Here is a 21973-nt window from a genome sequence, read left to right on the forward strand (position 1 = left end):
AGCTCTTGTGCACACAGCTCGCATCACCCAGGACTGGTTTTGTGAGCACGAGGATGAGCTGTCGCATGTCTCCTGGTCACCAAAGTCACCGGATCTCAGTATTATTGAGCCTTTCTGGTCTTTCTTGGAGAGACGTATGAGTAATTGCTATCCACTTCCATCATCTTTACCTGTACTTGTAACTATTTTGCAGAAAGGATGGTATATGATTCTCATGAAAACCACACAGGACTCTTATTTATTAATTCCGAGTCGAGTGGAAGCTGTTTTGAATGCCAAAGATTTTCCTACACCATATTGGACATGGTAATTTGTTTTTGATGTTTCCATATAAAGGAACTTATTGGACGTAGTAAGTATCACATAGATGGTGCCTACATATCCTTGTCTAGATCTTGTATCCACTGCATGGCATGAGGTACGGCTTCTATAAAGTCCTCAGCTGATCTAACGTATTTTCTTACGGGGCACACTTTTATGATGTGGTCCCGAGTCATCTCCGGTACTCCAGAGTACAACCTGGGCTGTCCACAGGTCCCCACTTATAAATCATGGTCCTGCATCTAGTGCAGCCGCTTCGTATACGGTTGAGTCTAGTCCAGTCTTTTCTTGGGAAGTTGAACCCTTCCAATGCTTTTGAAGGATTATTTATTATAGGATTATTACTAACTGAGATCTCCCAGTTCTTTTTGTACGTGTTTATTAGGTTAAAGTTGTTCTGGCCTCTTCCATATCAGTTGTTCCATATTGGCTACTGTGGACAGTATAAAATTCCATCGAAAACGATATATTACCTGCATTTATCCATTCCGAGACGAATTCAAGCTGTTTTGAATGCTATTTGTTTTCCGACACCATATTAGGCGTCGTTATGTGCCGCATTTTTTATGTTTCCTTCTTTTTATCCAACCCCTGTATGTTTGAAAACAAGTTTCTAACACACAATTCAACAAAACCCGACGTTTTAATTTCTTAGAATGGGCACATGATTAGTGAAACTGAGCAGTTCAGATTTCTAGGAGTTCAGACAGATAGTAAACTGTCATCGAAAACCCACGTTCAGGATCTTGTACAAAGACTTAATACTGCTATTTTTACTATTCGAACGGTATCTGAATAAGTTATCGTTCGACAAGAAAAATAGTCTACTTGCTTATTTTCATTCGCTTATATTTTTGGCTAACTCTTCCCATTCTCAAACGACATTTTTGGCTCAGAAACGGGCAGTTCGGCAATAAGTGGTGTATGTTCGTGAACCTCTTGTCAACCTCTGTTCACTAGACTGGGTATTCTGACACTGACCTCTCAATATATATAAAATCCAATCTACATTTGGATCGCACTTCCGTAACTATTTTGCAGAAAGGTGTGCAGTATACTTCTGCATCCATTTTCAATAAGTTACCACAAGAAGTCAAAAAGCTTAGCAGTAATCCACGCGCTTCCAAATCGAAACTGAAGAGTTTCCTCATGGGTCACTCTTTCTAGTCTGTTGAGGAGTTCCTTGAATATTTAAGCAGATTCCTATGTTACATTGTTGATTGCGTTTACTTAAACTTATGGTTTGACTTTTTTTGAGTTTATTAACATTTTATTTTGTCTGTTAATACTTCTGTGTTGTAATTTTATATACTGACACGTTCCATGACCCTGGAAAATTGATTCTCAGTTCGGTCCTACGGAACTAGACGTGGAAATAAATAAATAAAATAAATAAGAGAGACGATGCGGCAGTAATATTACAAGTGGTAAACTGGAGGTGTGTATGCGTACCCAAGACGAAACCAATAACGAGAATGCCTCCAGTGGCGGTGGCCAGGATGAAGCGGCACAGGATGAACAGAGGGAGCCACGGGGCCAGCGCGGCCGCCGTGCTAGCCAGCACTTGCAGCCCGATGCAGAACATGAGTGGCTTCTTGCGGCCCCACCTGCAACAAATTTTGGGAATTTGTGGTAATGTCTTATGGGACCAAACTGCTGAGGTGATCGGTCCCTAGGCCTACACACTACTTATATAACTTACACTAACTTATGTTACGGACAACACACACACCCATGCCCGAGGTAGGACTCCAACCTCCGGCGTGGGGAGCTGCAGGGACCGTGACAAGGCGCCGTAGACCGCACGGCTACCCCAGTCCCCCCCCCCCCCCCCGCCCCCCTCTGCAACACACACAATCATAGCAATGCTAGGCTCCAACACGGCAAGTACAAAAGGTCGTGTTCCTAAGGTTTGTCAGAGTCCTCGACGCGACCAAAGGTAAAGCACTTATGCCAGTCCCCAAGAATCAGTCTTTACCGCAACAACACTTCGCGTGCCTTTTATTATAAAAAAAATTTCTCTTGTTTCTTTTCTATAAATGAACATAAACTGATGAGCCAAAACATTATGTCCACTGGCTTAATAGCTTTTTGGTCCACTTTTTAAATGCAATGCAGCAGCAAAAGTGCTTAACATGGACTCGACAAGTCCTTGTTAGGTTGTGGAGGAACATTGCACCAGATGTCTGCGCAGTCCCCGTAAATAAAGAGTCGGTGATTCGTGGACGCGGAATTGGCACCTGATAGCGTTCCAGATGTGTTCCATTGGTATCAGAGCAGGCGAATTTGGTGACAAAGACATCTGTAAGTTCACTATCAAGCTCCTCAGACCACTATTGCATGATTCTGGCATTGTGACACGGACAGTCATCCAATTGGGAGATGCCATCGCCGTACGAGAAGACATCAAATATAAAAGGATGCTGGTGATTTGCAATAACGTTCACGTGGTCCACAACTTTCACGGAGACTTCGATTACTACCACAGTCGCAAAAGAAGCAGAAGTAAATGTTGAAACTCAATAGTTTTTACTTCAACTGCTTATATTGCTGAGTGAAATTGAATGCAACTGAACCTGCTTAAACTGCCGAGTGAAACTGAACGTATTGAGCCTACTTTCTTTTTAGTTATTCTTATCATTTCAACACTGACCTACAGAATTTGCCCTGACAAACATAACTCAAACTTTGCCTATCCATTAATTACTCACAATATTCAAGGATATCGCGATCTGACTGCTTTAAAATTGATAACCTGACTTCAAATAATTAATACAAAAGAATGGCCCTGAATTAGTAGAAATCCTAACAATAACCTAAACATTTCATAAGTCACTTACCTCACAAAAATCTTCATTACACAAATTACAGCAATGCCGCAAGCACCAATACTGTCGAGTAAATAAAAGATTCTAGCTACTGAAGGCTCTAACTACTAATAGGCATGTGGTTAGGAAAGGAAAGATTTTGTTGCAGAGCAAACAATGTGTTTACCAGATTTTACCTTAATCAAGCGACAACCAGTTCAAAAAAATTATATAATCATCAGTAATAAATCTCCATGACGGATATACATTCAGACCGTCCGCTAGCGCTAATACAGCAAACCTCGAACACTGCTAATTATTAACGTCTAACCTCCATCACTGTTGACTACTCACTCCCAAGTTCCATCACTGCTGGCTGTTCACCTCCAACTGGGAGTCTGACCAGCCACAGAGTCCTTTACAGAGTGCCACAGCGCTTCAGAGTTATTACTGCAGAGCACTACATAGCACTGCCAACATACAAATACATAAACACCCTACTTACAATGTCCCCCATTCAAGACATCTGTGCCTATGCACCATCATTGTACTCTTTTGTCAGATGTGTCACAATCACTACCAATCCCGCTGCTCTACTGAGCGAGCAAACCTCTCACCTCGACGTTCTGTGATGAGGTGTGACGTCCAACACTTTGTCGCCCACTCGTGGTTTCACCTTCGTTGAATAACTTTCCATATATGCTCACAACGGTAGCACGTGACCAGCCGACCAGCTTCGCCATTTTCGAGATGTTCGTTCCCAAGCACCGAGTGATAAGAATCTACCTTTTGTAAAAGTGGCTATGTCAGTAGATTTCTCTATTTGTGGCCCGTACCGTCCATAGAATGATTCCCCATTCGGCTGCACTGTCCCACGAGGAATGATCAATATTCAGGGATATGACGGGAACGGTCATTTGATGCAAAAAACTTCATGCGGACATCCTATGTGTGTGAGGGAATTAATGAGACAGAGAACACTGCGGGTAATCTGACAACGCTGTGTTGTCCTACTTGTGTAGACCGCTGTGTACATCCCTCAGTCCGAGCTTCAGTTCCAAGTGATTCCTGAGGGCGCCATCAGTGGAGTTGTGTTTTCGTTGTGTTTTACGAAAACGAAACAACGGTATTTAGAGCAACGTTATGCCATCAAGTATTTTGTTAAACTTGGAGAATCCGCAATTGCGATCTTTGAAAAGTTGTTACAGGTCTATGGGAAACATTCCTTACCAAGAACAGAAGTTTTTCACTGGCACAAATCACTTTTGGAAGGCCGAGAAAACGTTGAAGATGAACCTGGCTCAGGGAGACCTTCAACTTCAAAAACCAACGAAAACGTCGAACGTTTGCGTGCTCAAGTGAGATCAGTCCTCCAGGACAAAGTGTCAACCAAGAGTTTTACAAAGATGTCCTTGAAAGGCTCATGAAAAGTGTAAATCGAGTGAGAGCGGACATTGCAGACAAGAGGATGCTGCATCATTACAATGCTCCATGTCATACGACCGCTTCCATCACGGAATTTTTGGCCTGAAAGGGCATTCCTGTTGTCCCACAGCCTCCCTATTCACATCATCTAAGTAATTGTGACTTTTTTTTCGAAACTGAAAAAGTCTTGAAAGGACATCAATTTGGGACATTGAAAAGAATGTGAGCGAAATAGTAAAGGCCCTACTAGTTGAAGCCTTGCAGCGCTGCTACCAAGACTGGGAACAATGGCCCCGCCGGCGTATAGCTGCCGAAGGCAACTACTTTGAACGGAAGAATATTGTTGTTCGAGAAATATAAAAACTTTGGTAGATAAAACATCAGTCTCATTGCTTTTCTCACACACCTCGCACACCCTATTTCGAATATTTCCTGAGGTAGAACACATTTAATGTATGAACTTTATTCGCAACTGGGGAATATTTCTGACAATAGTTGAATTATAAATGAAGCTATTACCTATTGTTGGCATATGAAAATTTGTGCCAGAGTATGACTCAAACCCAGAATTCCCGACTGTCACGAGCGGCCACCTTCACCTCTTCAGCTATCCCAGCACGCTTCCAGGACCGACCCAATCTTCCATATGTAGGGCTTATTTTAATAGTGGTACAAGTCCACTTTTGTTCATTATGAGATACAGAGTCCTATGAGCGCTGAAAAATCTGCAGTTGAGATACCAGAAATATTCAAGTATATGGCTTCTTGCTAGAGATGAACCTTTCTTTCTGTTTGTTTGGATCAATAATTTCAGAAGCATTACAGGCAGAAAAGTGGAGGTAACGGACTTGTACCACTATTGAAATAATCCCTTCATATGTCATACAGTCTATGAGCCCATCGCTTCCAGCTTTACTTTTATTTTAGCCGGCCGGGGTGGCCGAGCGGCTCTAGGCGCTACAGTCTGGAACCGTGCGACGGCTACGGTCGCAGGTTCGAATCCTGCCTCGGGCATAGATGTGTATGATGTCCTTAGGTTAGTTAAGTTTAAGTAGTTCTAAGTTCTAAGGAGACTGATGACCTCAGAAGTTAAGTCCCATAGTGCTCAGAGCCATTTGAACCATTTTTTACTTATATTCCAGCCACAGAGTTTTAAGGAATGGGTCTGCAATTGTGAATAAATTTGATGAATTTAGTACAGTTGCAACATCGTCACCAATATCTGTTTCTTCAGACATTGTTAAAAATAAGTATCACAAGCCTCTAAGAGCAAAATAACAATCGTAATACTAACGTTGAGTGCGTTTGCCTTCTTGAAACCCTGTTGCGGGTATCCGAATAAAGTTTCGAGCGATTGGTTTGTAGACAGTATGACACACGAAAGTTTGGGTCAGTTCTGGGAGAGTGTTTGGACAGCCGGGATGGTTGAGGCGACAGCTCGTGACAAGCGGTAAATCCGGGTTCGAGTCTGGCGCAAGATTCCATGTGTCACCCAAAGGTAATATCCTCATACATAGTGCAGCTAATCTCAGAAATGATCCGCAAATGAGAATGAATTTCGTAAATTTAGTACAGCTGCAGGATCTTCACCAACGTTTGTTTCTTCCGACATTGTTAAAAATAACATTTAATATACATTTGTTTCTGGACTGGTGGGACACACCTACGTGTCTTATCCACCTAACCTCTTTCACGTTTTCTTCTAGCCTAGCCTACTTCGTTGCTTGCAACCATTTTGCTTGGTATGTCTTCCTGCTATTAAACTAGCATTTTGAACTCACAGTTGTCCGTGGTGTGTTCTGAGTGTGAATATGTTAAAAATATGCATTTTTCAATTGATACTTTGTAAAATGCATATTGTAATGTTAACTAACGTTTGTGCATGTGTATATGTATAAACCTGACAATGTATTGAATAATACAGAAAATAAATAACAATGTTCATAAAATGTGTTCTATCTCGGAAACCATTCGGAATAGGGCATAAGTCCATATGAAGTTTTTTCCTTCAAACTATCGTTCCTGTCACATTGCTGAATGCTGACCACTCCTGGGACACCCTGGGACACCCATCCGGCAACAACGCCCATAAATGGAAACTTGGGAAGCGCAAACCAGCGCACATGAGAGTAGCACATCCAAGCAGACGGAGAACCAGCGAGCAAACAACAAAGGTACTCAAACTTCTTGTAAGAAAAAAATAAACAACCAGGCAGACAGAAAGTTCCAGAGAAGATGACGATCCTACACGTTGAATATCGAACAATGCAGTCAACGTATCAGCAACGAGCGACCCAGACCGAGTAACCAAAAAAGATGGTGATCGACGGAGAAACTCAGTCGGAGCACGTCGTCAGAGAAGAAATGGTGATATCAGTCAAAGTATACAAACAGACAAGATAGTCGACAGACTCTACTACTACTTATCAACACCTGAAATCATCGCCAGGGAAGACGCCAACAATTCCGCCACACAGCCAAAATATGGAAGCCGTACTGGAAACGGCGACAAATATAGTCAAGACCAACAAAATAAGGTGGCAACATCAACAGTACTAGCCAGGGTTTTTAGAAGTTTTTCCTCGGCCGTAAGACTAATGTCAGAAATTTCCCCTCAAGTTCCCCCAAATAAATTCCCAATTGGGAGATATAAGACCCCCCACACCTTAGTTATAAGATCAATAAAATGTGCCCAACAGAATAAACTAAGCTAAGGCGCCAACAGGGCAAGATGCTCTCAAGCAGTCCGCCCGCTAACTCTCAGGAACGGGAATGAAAAGTTAAAGAAAGTTAGTTAAGTTACATTAAATTACAATAAACCCTCAGGAGCTCAGTTCGTCAGCAAGCCCGATGATGCCGACGTATCTGATCGCCGAAATATTATGTCCTTTGGACTCTATGGGCCTGCAGTGCGCCTGTGGACTGTTCGATTAGTTTTCTGTTGTATCTATTCGTTGCATCTGTTGCCAGAAAAAAGAATTTGGCAGTCCTTAATGGACAGTTTAAAACTTCTAAAAAGTCTTTAACACTCTTGGGAACTAGCACATTTTTCACAAGCACTCCTGCCTTCGTGAAGAATGAAGACTGAGTTTAACGTCCCGTCGACGTCGAGGTCATTAGAGACGGAGCACAAGCTCGGATTGTGTCAAGGATGGGGAAGGTTATTGGTCGTGCCCTTTCAAAGGAACCACCCCGGCATTTGCCTGGAGCGATTTGGGGAAATCACGGAAAACCTAAATGTGGATGGCCGGATGAGCTTTTCAACCATCGTTCTCCCAAATGCGAGCACAGTGTCATAATCACTGCGCCACATCGCTCGGTCTTCTGCCTTCGTATGTCCACATTTCAGTTCTGAAGCAACTGTTAGATCGATGAATGTGTGGGATAGTAATTTATTCCCACAGTCAAAACTGGAATAACTTAAATTATGCATTACAGCATGATAACCTAAATCCAGTTCACATGTTGCAACACCATCGCATTCATTTTTCTTATTTAAGTTTACAAAATAGTTCGAGCGTTTAGAACTGCCTACACTTTAACTTTCCTTCAGTGTATGTCCTTTATACAGGGAATGTTGTTTGAGGTCACATTGTCCACCACGAACAATGTTAAAATTCCTCCTGCACACCACGCAACATGCCCTGTCTTTATTTTCCCCCGAATTTATCCATGAAAGTAACTTTTCCCACTTCTTCAAGTACACCTGCTGATGTTGAGATCTTTCTTTCTCCTTCGGAGGAGTCTTTGAAACGTTTTCGCTATCCCTCATTTCTGAATGCCACATGTTACGGACTGTAAACTTGATGGACACGTTTGCTTGAACACAATGCAAATGGTGAACACAGAATACAAACAATGCCAATGGTAAGCACTACAAGCGAGGACCGGATGGATGCTACGTTCGAACCAATCTCCGTTTGGTTTGCTTTCAATTGTTGCCAACATTAGCACGTATAATAAAAAAAATTGCCTCTGCCCAGAGATAATCATATTTCAGGCTGAAAAATGGAAAAAACGGAGTGGTGAAATTAAAACCAGAAAATGGAGGAATCCGGTAAAAACGGATTATCTGTCAACCTTATCACATAGCGGCATGCTCACCTGTCAGCTGCTGCGCCAGCAACTACCGTCCCCAGAAGAACTCCCAACATGAACGTGAACTGCGTCACGTCGGCCAGGTGCTTCCGGCTGCATACCAGGTCCCACTGCAAGCAAAAACGTTTCTGCACTACTTACGTTCCGTTGCCGTTAACTTAGGATAATGGTTAAAAATCGAATTTCATTTTTTGGTTTTTTGGATAAATCTGAGGCTAACCCGAAATCCCCCGGCAACATTTCGGAGATTGTTCGTGGCTATTTTCTGGATATTTTAGCATAAGCAGCCCGTGATCTCGGGTGGCTCGTTACAGAGTAATTTCTTACTTCCATTTATCTTTGTATGTGTAACAAATTGAAAATATCTGCACAACGGTCGAAATGTCTTTGTCGGAAGCAAAACTTGTTACATACACTCACGTTACTTGCTATTGACAACAGTAACGCCTGCATTACTATTCACCCTCGGCTTGCATTCAGTGCTGTTTGGTTCTGTCTCAGGTTTGTTTGTTTTTTGTATTTTTTCTGGCAGTGTTAGTTGTATATTAACAGCAATACACGGCCACGAGGTGTAATATTCCGACTCCCGAGAGTGTGCTAGTGTGCGATGTTTTATATAATATCTGTTTAAGAACCCGATCAGCTGAGGGTTCAACGAACTCGCTATTGCTTTAACGATAAATTCTTAAATACGGCTATGTACCGCATTCTACCTGTGTGAGAGATGCTTATACTATTTTGACTATAGTTACTCCCTAAAGAGCTAAATCCAAAGCAAAATGCAGAGATAGATGTTACACTCTATGCGATCAAGAATAGACGTGTAAAATCCTTGAACAGAATTATAACTCATTGTTGTCCGCCATGAAAGTAAATTTTATTTTGCTTTGCTTTTGTGATGAAGGTGTTATGTGTGACTAGGGCCTCCCGTCGGGTAGACCGTTCGCTGGGTGCAAGTCTTTCGATGTGACGCCACTTTGGCGACTTGCACGTCGATGGGGATGAAATGATGATGATTGGGACAACACAACACCCAGTCCCTGAGCGGAGAAAATCTCCGATCCAGCCGGGAATCGAACCCGGGACCTTAGGATTGACATTCTGTCTCGCTGACCACTCAGCTACCGGGGCGGACATAAAGGTGTTAAAAGTACCAACTGTAAATGTCGTGTGACTAGGGCCTCCCGTCGGGTAGACCGTTCGCCGGGTGCAAGTCTTTCGATTTGACGCCACTTTGGCGGCTTGCGCGTCGATGGGGATGAAATAATGATGATTAGGACAACACAACACCCAGTCCCTGAGCGGAGAAAACCTCCGAACCAGCAGGGAATCGAACCTGGGGCCTTAGGATTGACATTCTGTCGCGCTGACCACTCAGTTACCGGGGGCGGACGTTAAAAGTACTGAAGAGAGGAGACTGCAATTATCCTCAAGGATATAATATAGTGTTGAAAAGGTATTTAAACAAGTTTCATTTTATAAACGGTGCATTTCTAAGAGTGAACGAACATATGTGCAAGGCTTCTGTAGGACCTTCGGACATCTGGTTCGTGATGTTTGCTGACGAATCTGCATCACGCTCTTAGGACACATCGGGAGGCGTTTTTTTACCGATGACTGAAGTAATCTGCTGTTCGGCTACGTATCGTCGAACGAAATGATAAATGAGTTGCACTGAATCAGTTTACGAAGCTTCTATGTAAAATCCTAAATATTTCCAGCAAATGAAATGAAATGAGCTTATGGCATCGCTGGCCGGGAGGCGCCTATTCGGGGAAGTTCGGCAGCCAAGTGCAACTCTTATTTCATTCGACGCCACATTGGGCGACTTGCGCGACCGTGATGAGGATGAAATGATAATGAGGACAACACAACACCAAATCCCCAAGCGGAGAAAAGGCTCGCTTGCATGGAAGGCGAGCACGTTACCACCCCGCTAAGCAGGCGGACTTATTTCCAGCAATTTACAAGCGACCGGCGGAGATCTGTAGCTGCTCCTACACAGAAAGATCGTCGAGCACCGTTATTACTGTCTTACAATTCTCGGCAGGGACTACTGAATTTTCAACGACGTACAGTAAGGAGTCTAATCAAGACAGTTAAGGAAATCTGTCTTTTCTGTGAATACATAACAACGAACGATTTTAACTCAATTGAACTTTAATGAAAACCTTCCCTCTCACGAAATAATTTAATTTCAGGAAGCTTGCATATAGTTGACTTCGAAATTACTTACTTCCGTTGATTATTTCCTTCAGGTGTAGGGATAGTAAAGCAAGTAACAACAGTTAATTATTTATCTAATCCTCAGCCACATTTGAATTAAAATTAAAGGTAATGTTATACCGGATAGGTTTACTGATGAAGAGTTGGTCGATGTACAGCTCGTGAATGGGCTCAGTGAATGGAAGAGGGGCACAACGACACACTGCTGAGCTGTATCCACTGGAACGGTACCCATGTCACAGCATCTCTGCATCTGTCTCAAGCTTGCTGGATTATTCTGTGTTTTGTGTTAAAAGTTTTGCTGATAGCTCATCACGGCCATTTCTTGTTGTGAAGATATTTTCACAGAAACATAGGTAACTGGGGTAACAATCCGAATAATCATAATTACACTATTACTTTGCAACGAGCATCTGGAGACCTCTGATCACTAGTACCAAAATACCCATAAAATATTCCTGAACAACTTCTCGAATTTTGTCGGTGGATTTCGGGTGAACATTGTAGAAGTCAGGACGAGTTATTTCAATCATATAAAAGGTGAATCACCTAGCATACGCACAGTAAATATTGCGGAAATGGAAAGTGCAATTGATGTGTGATTTTCACAGAATGGATCGGTTGTCAGGGGCTCAACAGATTGTAATAATACTTTTTGTGCAAACATTCACTTTTGTAAATGGAACAATGCCTACTGGCCTTAAAGAACTAGAAGTAGGGTAAATTAGAATGACAGTGCTGTTTGTTACAGGTTTCTTGTGAGAGTCGTTTAGGAGATTTATTTTGTGTCGTCTCGTTGCCACTGTAGAGTCTAGTACCATGGGAAGCAAGGAGAGGACATTGTTTGGTGGCCGCTATCCTCTTTCTATAACACAACTGCACGGATGTATTAACAGGGTTCTTTATTAACATAAACAGAGATCTACTTATCTTAAAGCAAGTTGTTGTGGTACATACTCTTCCGTAATAGACCACGTTAGCCTCACTGCTGGTGAAGTACACGTCCCACTATGCACTCTACTCTGGTCGCTATGTGCTGGCTGAGACTGAGACTCTGATTGTGACTGCGACTGTCTGTGATTGCAAGTGACTGGGCTGCGACTGATGACTCGACTCAGTGACTCACTGGATGACTGACTCTGCCCTCCGGTCTGCGGCGGCGATCTCAATACTGGCGGCCGAGAGGGCATTGGTGGCGCGTTTCTTGCAAATCTGTCTTTGGCCTCTCTCCTGATATGCTCGCTTGCTCCAGCGCCTACTATCGATCTTCTCGCAGCGTCTTTGCCGACTGGAGTGCTGCGGACAGCTTAAGCCAGCACAATTTCCAATTTTGAAAAGTACCCACACCAACAGTTGTACAATATCTGTGTTAGCATACATAAGGACAAAGCACATGCATACACCAATTATGTAGTTTTGACCACTAACTACAAAATTGACCATCACAGGTTGTGTTAAAAATGACCAGTGAAAGCGGCAATACACGCTTCCAGTCTGGAATGGAACGACTGTTACACAAGTGCTAGCATTTCAGCAGAGATGTCCAAGCAGGCTGCAGTAATATGTTGTTGCATATCAACGGTTTCAGTTGGCATGTCGTTGTAAACAGCATCTTTCAGCTTTTCCCACAGGAAAAATTCTACAGGCGTGAAATCCGGGGAATGGGTTGGCCAAGGTATGTCCTCTGCAGCCAGTCCAATGATTTGGAAACAGTTCGTGAATACATGCTGTAGCACTTCGTGCACTGTGGGCTGGACAGCCATCATGTTGGTACCACAAGTTCCTCCAAGTCTGCAGAGGACGTCTTCTAGCATCCATGGGAGATGGTGTGTTAGGAGGTTGTGATACTTGTGTGCGTTCAGTGACCCATATGTGAAGAACGTGCCTGTGAGCTGGTGGTTCACTATCCCACTCCACACGTTTACACTCCATAGACGCTGACATTCCACGTGACAAAGTCGACAGGGATTGTCAACAGACCAATAGTGCATGTTTCGGCGGTTTATCTGGTCATGATCGGTAAATATGGAACATCACTAAACAAGATACATGATATTTCTGGAGTATACTGTCTTAATGGCCGCGTATAGAAGTTAATACGATTGTCATAATTGTTTCCGTGCAGCTCTTGATGGAGAGAGATGTGAAAGTGGTGGAACCAGTGTCGATGGAGAATTCGAAGGTCACTTGCCTGTTTCATGCCTCTTCCTAGTGCGATTGCGCGGTAGCCAACGTGCAGATCAACTGCAAGAGCAGCAAGAACATCAATTTTCCCCTCTTCTGTCTTCACTTTTTTTCTTTTGTTACTTTGTCTAGGTGTTACACTACCACTTTCACGTAACTGGTTGAAGAGACTGCTAAATAACTGCCGAGATGATTGACGTCTATTGCGATATATTGCTGCATACACCGTACAAGAACGAGTCGCATTCTTCTTTCACTCCCCATACACCATTAGCATATCGGCTTTTTCTGCGTTGGTAAATCCCGTCGTCCACGCACGACCTACTGCTTGGACTGTCACACTAAATGACTAGTAAGTCGCAATGCAGCCAAGGAACACACAAGCACACTGTAAGCAAGCATAACAAAATCGGACCTAGCAACCATGTAGGTTGAATAGCAGAAACAAGTGTTGGTGTGGAAACTTTTCAAAATAAAATATCTCTTAATCGACTCGCTCCAGAATCCTGCAACAAACACTACTGACATTCTGATTTACCCTACTTTTAATCTGTTAATGTCAATAGGCATTGTTCCATTTCAAAAAGTGTACTTTTGCACAAAAATACACTTTCTAATTATAACTGAAATCTGTTTATTAGCTGACAATACGAGTCCCTGACTACCAGCCCATTCTGTGAAAACCGCACATCAATAGCACTTCCCATTTCCGCAATATTTGTGGTTCAAGTTTAGGTGATTCACCCTGTATGTTTCACAGTATTTTCATTATGACGTGTTGAATTTTGACGTTCGGGTAGTCGTGGCTCATAGATTCTCAACAGTGAATAACATTCAGTTTTGAGATTACCTATCAATGCTTCGATTCTCCACATATTTATCTGGAAATGTGGAAATTTGTGGTAAGGTCTTATGGGACCAAACTGCTGAGGTCATCGGTCCCCAAGCTTACACACTACTTAATCTAACTTAAACTAACTTACACTAAGGACGACACACACACCCATGCCTGAGGGTGGACTCGAACCTCCTACGGGGGGAGCTTCGCGGACCGTGACAAGACGCCTCAGAGAGCGCGGCGTAGCCGGGCGGCTATTTATCTGGATATATATAGTGTGAACTGTGTTCAGTTTACATAAAATGAATCACTCCATGCCGTATTATGGGAAAGGTAGCCTAAAACCAAATTGTTTTCCAAAGATTCCGTATGTAGAGGTTTGTTGGATGCGATTTGTTCTTTCAATGATGGTTCTACATCTGCGACACTGATTCTTGAGGGAATCGGTGTGGTATACTGAAACTCTAAAAAAAAATCTTCGTAGTTATGCAAATGAAAACCTGTAAACATAAAGAAGAATGCGAAGTAACTAGAGGAAGATACAGGACGGATTAAAAAAATCTACAGCAAAGGACTACGGATATGACATTTTTTAGAATGCATGTTCAAATTTAGAGTTAATTTTGTATATTTTTCTTTAAGTGGTTTTTCCGGAACTTGAATTTTTGCTTATTTATAATATCATTTCTGCAAACCTACTAACGTCAACCCAGTTCAGTTTGGGATCTAGTGTTTGTTTCTTCCAGCTATTACTCAACGAACGAAAATTTAAAGTTGAAAATTATAATTTTTAAAAATGTTCTAAAATTATTAAATTAAATTTCAGTGAACTGTAAATATTTTGTTTCGCTAATTTGGGTCCTTTATATTTTTCTGACTAAAATGTAAGTTTCAGCCTTATCCAGTTAAAATTGTTTAAGAAAAAGTACATACAGCAGCTACAACAGCAATTTTTGTTTTTAATGAGATTATTATATGTGCTGTATTTCAGCAAAATTCTAGAGAAAATGGTAAGAAAGTTTATGAGAAAGTCGTTTTTAAATGTCTGAACAATGTCGTTCAAAACTGGATTATAGCTCGAAAAAATTGAAAAGGTTGTGTAACTCCAATTTTCGCAAAAAAGTGGAGTCTTTTAAGCGTATTAATCTAAAACGACTTGTGTCTGTGTTAGCTGTCAGATATGAAATTTCATACTTACCTCCGTTACTATAGTAGATTTGAAAATTTCAGGCGCGTATTCCCACGATGAGCATGGTTCCAATGACGAACTGTCGTTCCAAGTGGATGAATTACGTGGCACTACGCAGGCGTCATAGGATTCCTGAGACAAAGTTTCACAAATCAGGCATACACAACAATCTCAAGTGTGTGGTTCCCACAATGTCTTAGCAGAAACTAACACATTTGGTACAGAAAGAGAGACTGGAATGTATTAGTAACTAATCGTTTCTTTTTTCGGTTTACTATAAAGAAGACGATATGGGATGAAAGACACTTCACTGACGACCTAACAAAAGAACGACGTCACAAAGATGAAAAGATGCTACTCACACAATGGCAACGTATACGTGTTCCGGGAGTCTCTGAAAATGAAGTCTGTGTGCGGAACATTTGGCAAGGAATACCCTTCTGGGGAGTTCGGCATTGTACACAGCTCACTTGCAGGCCTCTGGTCCTGAACTGGTACATTTAAGTTTGGAGTGTGTAGTACAAGAGGACTAAATGTCCTCCCCGTTATTCCCTTCCACAATGATGAGAGGAAACACAAGCTTTACGTTAAAATACTTTTTTCCGTATTACTTAACAAGTGTCCAAGGTGATATTCAGTAATCTTTGACAAGGTGCCCGCGAGCTGCGGCCCTTGGCTGGTCGAGACATACGTCTGCTCGCCGCAGTGCCTCCAGGCTGCCTGAGGCATCCGCTCTCAACGCATAATAGGGGGAAAGTTCAGTTCGGTGCACACAGAGTTACAATATTTCCCGCCAGTTAGTGTGTTATTCTGGACAGACTGACCTGTCCAGTTTGAAAAATGTCACTAGATGGCACTTTGAGTGGCAAGTGAGTTACGGAACTCAGCAGGCAGCCTGCTGTAAATCATCTTATTTGACGCCACTCCAGCGACTTGCTTGACACACGCGCACACACACACATACACACACACACAAACGCGCGCGCGCGCACACACACACACACACACACACACACACACACACACACACACACACACATACACAACTTGGGGTCCCGTGATCGAGCGCCAGCAACTCCAAGTGCAAGACCGTGAGCTGTTGACCAGAAGTCTGTATTTGCAATGACAGTTTATGGTACACAACCACGATGCTATACAGAATGGCTAGGATTAAACTTAACACCAGAGTGGGAAGTTGTCTTACACACTGTTTATTGGTCGCGTGCTGAAAAGTATGGCCTCCGAATTTTTTATGTGAAAACTCTTAAAGATTTTTAAATAAGACAACGTTGTCAACATTCTACATCTTTATTCTTCATGTCTACGTATTTATTTCACAACATACCCACCCTGGGAACAAACACATTTCTCCCCAACGAGGAACCAGTTTGTTGATACTGTCTCTGTAGAATATTTGACGTTGTTGACAGAGCCACAGCCTCACTTTTGCTTCCACTGCTTAATCACCATCAAAGTGAAGTCCTCGAAGGCGTTCTTTAATTTATGGAAGAAGATGAAAACCGGATGGGGCCAAGTCAGGGCTGTATGAGGATAGTCTGTCTGTGAAACCAAGGCGTCGGATTTTTGCAGATGTCGCAGCTTTTGTGTGCTGTCTGGCATTGTCATGCTGAAGGAGAGGCTGCTCCATGTGTGGACGAACTCTTGGAATTAATGCTTTCAGTTTACAGAGGGATTACAGTAAGCTGTTTCTCACGCACCGATATAGTTACGTTACACAACGCTACGTTACATGCTACAATTCGGAGCCCTCTAGCATGTTAACATATTTGCAGTCTTCTGCGGCTAGAGGACACCGAATCGTAGCGTGTAACATGGTGATGTGTAATGTAACTATGTCGTGCATGAGAAACAGCGTGCTGTAGTCTAGTTTCGAATTTGAAGAGTTTTTCCACACATGGAGCACCTCTGCTTCAGCATGACAAAGCCAGACCACACACGAGCACTGCGACACTTGCAAAAATCCAACGCCTTGGTTTCACAGCCATCGACCATCTTCCACACCGTCCTGACTTGGCCGCATCCGGTTTTCATCTTCTTGCATAAATTAAAGAACACCTTCGAGCACTTCAGTTTGATAGTGATGAAGCAATGCAAGCACTGTCACAGAATAAAAACATAGAACATTAATAACATTTATTTTATTTAAATGCTTTAAAAGCTCTGACATAAAACATTCGGAGGCATTACTTTTCAGCACAACCTCGTAAACTGATTGTTTCTACGCTAAGGTGTACGGCGCAGCTACGCCTAAACATGGGTCTACTAAGCTGTTCAGTGCATCGGTGGCTACATTGAGCATATTCTTTTACCTGTGATGATAAGCTCTCTGCAGAAGAACTTAATCACCCCAGTAAAACGACACTCTGGTCACTTTCAGAGGGTCATGTGACACTCTGTCTCTAATGTACACTGCTCATCCAGAACATTATGACCACCGACCTACTACGATCGGACACGTCTAGGATGTGATTGAATGTGGCGCCAGAGCTCATCATCCCCCTCGCCAGAATTTATGGGAAATAGGTGATTTGTGTGTGCAGATGTGGTGCCAAATCCTTCCAGCGACTTACCAAGACCTCACTGCTTCCATGCCACAATGCACAGCCTCTGTTATCGGTCCTAAAGGTGGACATATCGGCTATTAGGTAGGTGGTTATACTGTTCTGGCTGGTCAGTGTAAGTCATGGCAGTGAAGCTGAGTATACCCTGAGGTGACAAAGGTCATGAAGCAGCTCCTAAATATCGTGTCGGACCTCCTTTTACCCGGCGTAGTGCATCTAATTGAAGTTCCATAGACTCAACAAGTCGTTGGAAGTCCCTTGCAGAAATATTGAGTCACGTTGCCTCTATAACCGCCCGTAATTGCAAAAGTGCTGCCAATGCAGGACGTTGTGCACCAACTGACCTCTCGATTATGCCCCATGAATATTCTACAGGATTCACGTAGAGCGATCTGTCTGGCCAAACCATTCGTTCGAATTGTCCAGAATGTTCTTCAAACAAGTCGCGAACAGTTGTGGCCCGGTGACATGGCACATTGTCATCCATAAAAATTTCATCGTTGTTTGGGAACATGTCGTCCACGAATGGCTACAAATGGTCTCCAAATAACCAAACATTTAGAGGACCCAGTCCATTCCACGTAAACACAGTCCACACTGTTATGGAGCCACCACTAGCTCGCACAGTGCCTTGTTGATAATTTGGGTGCACGGTGTCGAGGGGTCTGCGTCCTTCTACCATCTGTTACCAACAGAAATCGAGAGCTCTCTGCCCATGTCATGGTTCTCCAGTCGGCTAGGGTACAACCGATATGGTCGAGAACCCAGGAGAGGCGCTGCAGGCGATGTCGTGCTGTTGGCACAGGCACTCGCGTCGGTCGTCTGCTGCCGTAGCTCATTAACGCATTTCGCCGCACTGTCCTAAAGGAACCACGAAACGTGAGTTATTTGACCATGGAACAAATGGTTCAAATGGCTCTGACTACTATGGGAATTAACTGCTGATGTCATCAGTCCCCTAGAACTTAGAACTACTTAAACCTAACTAACCTAAGGACAACACGCACATCCATGCCCGAAGCAGGAATCGAATCTGCGATCGTAGCGGTCGCGCAGTTCCAGACTGAAGCGCCTAGAACCGCTCGGCCACACAGGCCGGTTGACCATGGAACAGGTGGTATTTGTAAATTAACTGAGTTTTGTTAATATCTCAACAACTTTGCCTGCCCCGAATATGGAAATCTGTGTTAGTTTCAAGTAGCTTCAATTTCAAACTATGGTTAACTTTTAACGGGTTTTTGATAATAGTTCTGCTTAATTGGATTTCACTAACTGATTTTTTGTGTCTAGTAGAGTGACATTGTAACGGATAGATGTCTAAATGTAGTATTAACAAGATTTTATAGGTGGCAAAGTTTTTAAATTTCAATAGAATATTTGCTCATAAGTACACGACCATTTTGTACCTTGGAATATGTTTTCACATTTGGAAAACCTTAATTTTCGGGAATTATTTTTTTGTAATTTCAAGAAAAGACTGCAGCGAATGCCATAATTTAAAAATGGGATAAGAAAATATAGTAAATATCTCTTCCAGGGCTGGCTAGAGGCGAAAGACTGAAAAGCTTTCCGAGATACAACATTGTCCCTACTTTAAGAGAAATACAGGTGTGGGTGTTGGCTTACCTGCGTGGGTGGGTGTCCGGCGCACCAGAAAGGCGACGGCGCCTCCAGCACGAGAATGCTGAGCTGGAACCAGGCGACGGGCATCTTGAGCAGCGACAGCAGCACCGCGTTGCGCCACTGCCACCGCCCCCACTCGCCCACGCACAGCTGCACGGGGTCACCCGCTGCCGGCACCAGCCTCCACGTGTCAAACCGTGAGTATACAATTTCTTAATTTTTTTTGTTATTTCATCCCACTTGCAGTGGGTGGAATATCAGGGGTAACAAATTCACTCCTCAACCAGATGAGATATTCTAAAAATATGTACAGGGTGTTTCACAATTCATGTTACACACTTCTAGAGGTCGTAGAGCCGACTTAGTAGATCAAGTTTTACATAGGAACCCAAGTCTGGAAACAGTTTGTTTGTTTCCATGTTACAAGGAAAAACAGGAGCTACTCAATCGTCCGCTAGATATTTCTTACGCAGTGCGCCTGTTATGGCTAGCTACCTACATTCATGAATGGTACGATGACGCGATGTCACATGATTTCGTCTGTTTCCATCTGCCTTGTTTTCATGCTTACTGGTGATGCGTCAGTTGACATTACTGTGACTAGTACCGCAGTATCAGGATGCCTGAGTACAAATTCGCAGAGTATACCGATATGTTGTTAATTTACCGTGAAGCTCGCCTTGATGGAAGAGAAGCTCATCGTCTGTACCACGAGTACTTTCCAAATCGTGTGACTCCATCTCATCCCATGTTTACCAGAGTAGGTAAGCGGTTGCAGGAAAATAGGAAATCCACAAGCGATAGAGCAAATTTTGGTGCTGCAAGAAGGCGGTGCACTGTTACACTGGAAGAAAAGGGCTTCATCAAGCTGAACAGAACCCGTCGAGGGTACTCGAGCCATTGCGCCTGACTTGCATGTGTCTCACTCGTCTGTTTAGCGTGTTCTGCATGAACAGCAGCTCCACCCATATCACCCTCAGAAGTACACGTCATGCTTCCGGGGGATTTTGTGCCAAATGTCAGTTTCTGTACTTGATTTTTATACCTTTGTGTGGATTTTCATCAATTTCCAGGACGAATTTTGTTCACCATCGAAGCGCATTTCAACGGGGAAGGTGTTCCGAACGTGGTAAATGGCCGCGTTTGGGATCAAGAAAACCTCAAAACCACTAAGATTTCAGCACACATTCGACATCTGAGCGGGTATCTGCGATGGTCGTGATCCTCTCCCCCCCCCGCCCCCCGCCCCCCGCCCCCCGCCCCCCGCCCCCCGCCCCCTGCCCCCCCCCCCTTCCTAACTGGTGCAAGGTACTTGATATTCCTCAACAAGTGCTGGCGGTGTTTTCGGAAGATGTGCCGTTGGACATTCGACATGAACTGCGCATCCAGCATGATAGCGCGGCATTATATTTGGCAGTTCGTGTCCGAATCAATCTGAACGTAGTCTACGGGGGCAGGTGGATCGGTCGAATTGCTTGGTCGCCAAGATTCCCAGATTTAACCCCTTTGGACTTCCTCTTGTGGGGCCACATGAAGGGTCTCGTTTACGAGACACCTGTCCAGTCGGAGGCAGATCTAGTTGCACGGATCTTGGCTGCGGCAGAAGTCATTAACCATGCACCACGCATTTTGGACAGAGTTTATGCGGACTTACTGCGCAGATACACTGAGTGCACCGAACTTGGTGGTCGTCATATCGAACAGTAGTTGTAATTTCACAGTAAATAGGAGTGAAATCTGTACATCTTGTCATACTTGTAACGTGGAAACGAACCGTATCCGAACATGGGTTCATACGTAAAACTTGACCTACTAAGTCCCCTCTACAATGCCTAGAAGTGTGTAACATTAATTGTGAATCATCCTAAGTAATTTAGAACCAATAAAAGTGTAAAATGTGACTATTGTTGTCGTGGTCTTCAATTCAAAGACTGGTATATAATGTGCTATCATCTTCATCTGTGCAAAACTACTGCAGCCTACACTATGTGGCCAAAAGTATCTGAGCACCTGTTACTGTATATTAAACCTTTGATTACAAATTTTTTTTCGGAGTGAAATGTGTATTTTTTTAAATTACTATCATAACAAGAAATAACAATTTGAAACAAATATTTTCCAATCGTTTCGTTTTTCAACGTGGGGAGGTGTTGGACATACAGAGTTATTCATAAACAACTCCAGGATTTCAGAAAACTATTCCACAGATGTTACGAAACATACAGAAAATAGACACACATCAGTGGATAGAGCATCTCTCCAGGTTTTAACTCACGTTACAGGTGCGCGTTTGTGATACGGCAAACGTTGATACGTGCGTGCAATTCATTGACACGAATAGTCAGGGAAGGAGCGACGGCAGCCCAATATGCACATCTGTTCTACGCGCGCAAATTAATTCGGTGCAACGGTACAGAGCGGAATGGAACAGAGGGTTGAAGACAGCACAACCTACAGGTGCAATCCGCAATTATAAGAATTCGGCAAACCATTAGCAGGCTTTCCTTTACTACTGGGACATTGATGCATACCAATAACACGATGCAAACTCCCACTGGTTCTCCTACACCTATCATGGGACACATATGTCCCAATGGTAGTGAAAGGGTTTACATAGGCTGTGTCCACCGCTCGCCTTTATGATAACTTGATCTCTGGTAGGACCAATTTCAATTAAATG

General features: G+C 43.2%; 1 protein-coding gene across 1 annotated transcript in view; it reads right to left on the minus strand.

Moving 5' to 3' along the window:
• LOC126249677 (organic cation transporter protein-like) overlaps window positions 1–21973 on the minus strand; it is a 210546-nt gene that overhangs the window by 120443 nt on the left and 68130 nt on the right. Inside the window, exons 3-6 of the mRNA XM_049951356.1 lie at window positions 19297–19460; window positions 15098–15220; window positions 8658–8761; window positions 1774–1928 (exon numbers count right to left, since the gene is read on the minus strand). Of these exons, the coding sequence (XP_049807313.1) occupies window positions 1774–1928; window positions 8658–8761; window positions 15098–15220; window positions 19297–19460 (546 nt within the window). The remainder of the gene's footprint in view (window positions 1–1773; window positions 1929–8657; window positions 8762–15097; window positions 15221–19296; window positions 19461–21973) is intronic.

The sequence above is a fragment of the Schistocerca nitens genome, chromosome 3 (assembly GCF_023898315.1).
Source record: "Schistocerca nitens isolate TAMUIC-IGC-003100 chromosome 3, iqSchNite1.1, whole genome shotgun sequence".
In the NCBI taxonomy this organism is placed as follows: Eukaryota; Metazoa; Arthropoda; class Insecta; order Orthoptera; family Acrididae; genus Schistocerca; species Schistocerca nitens.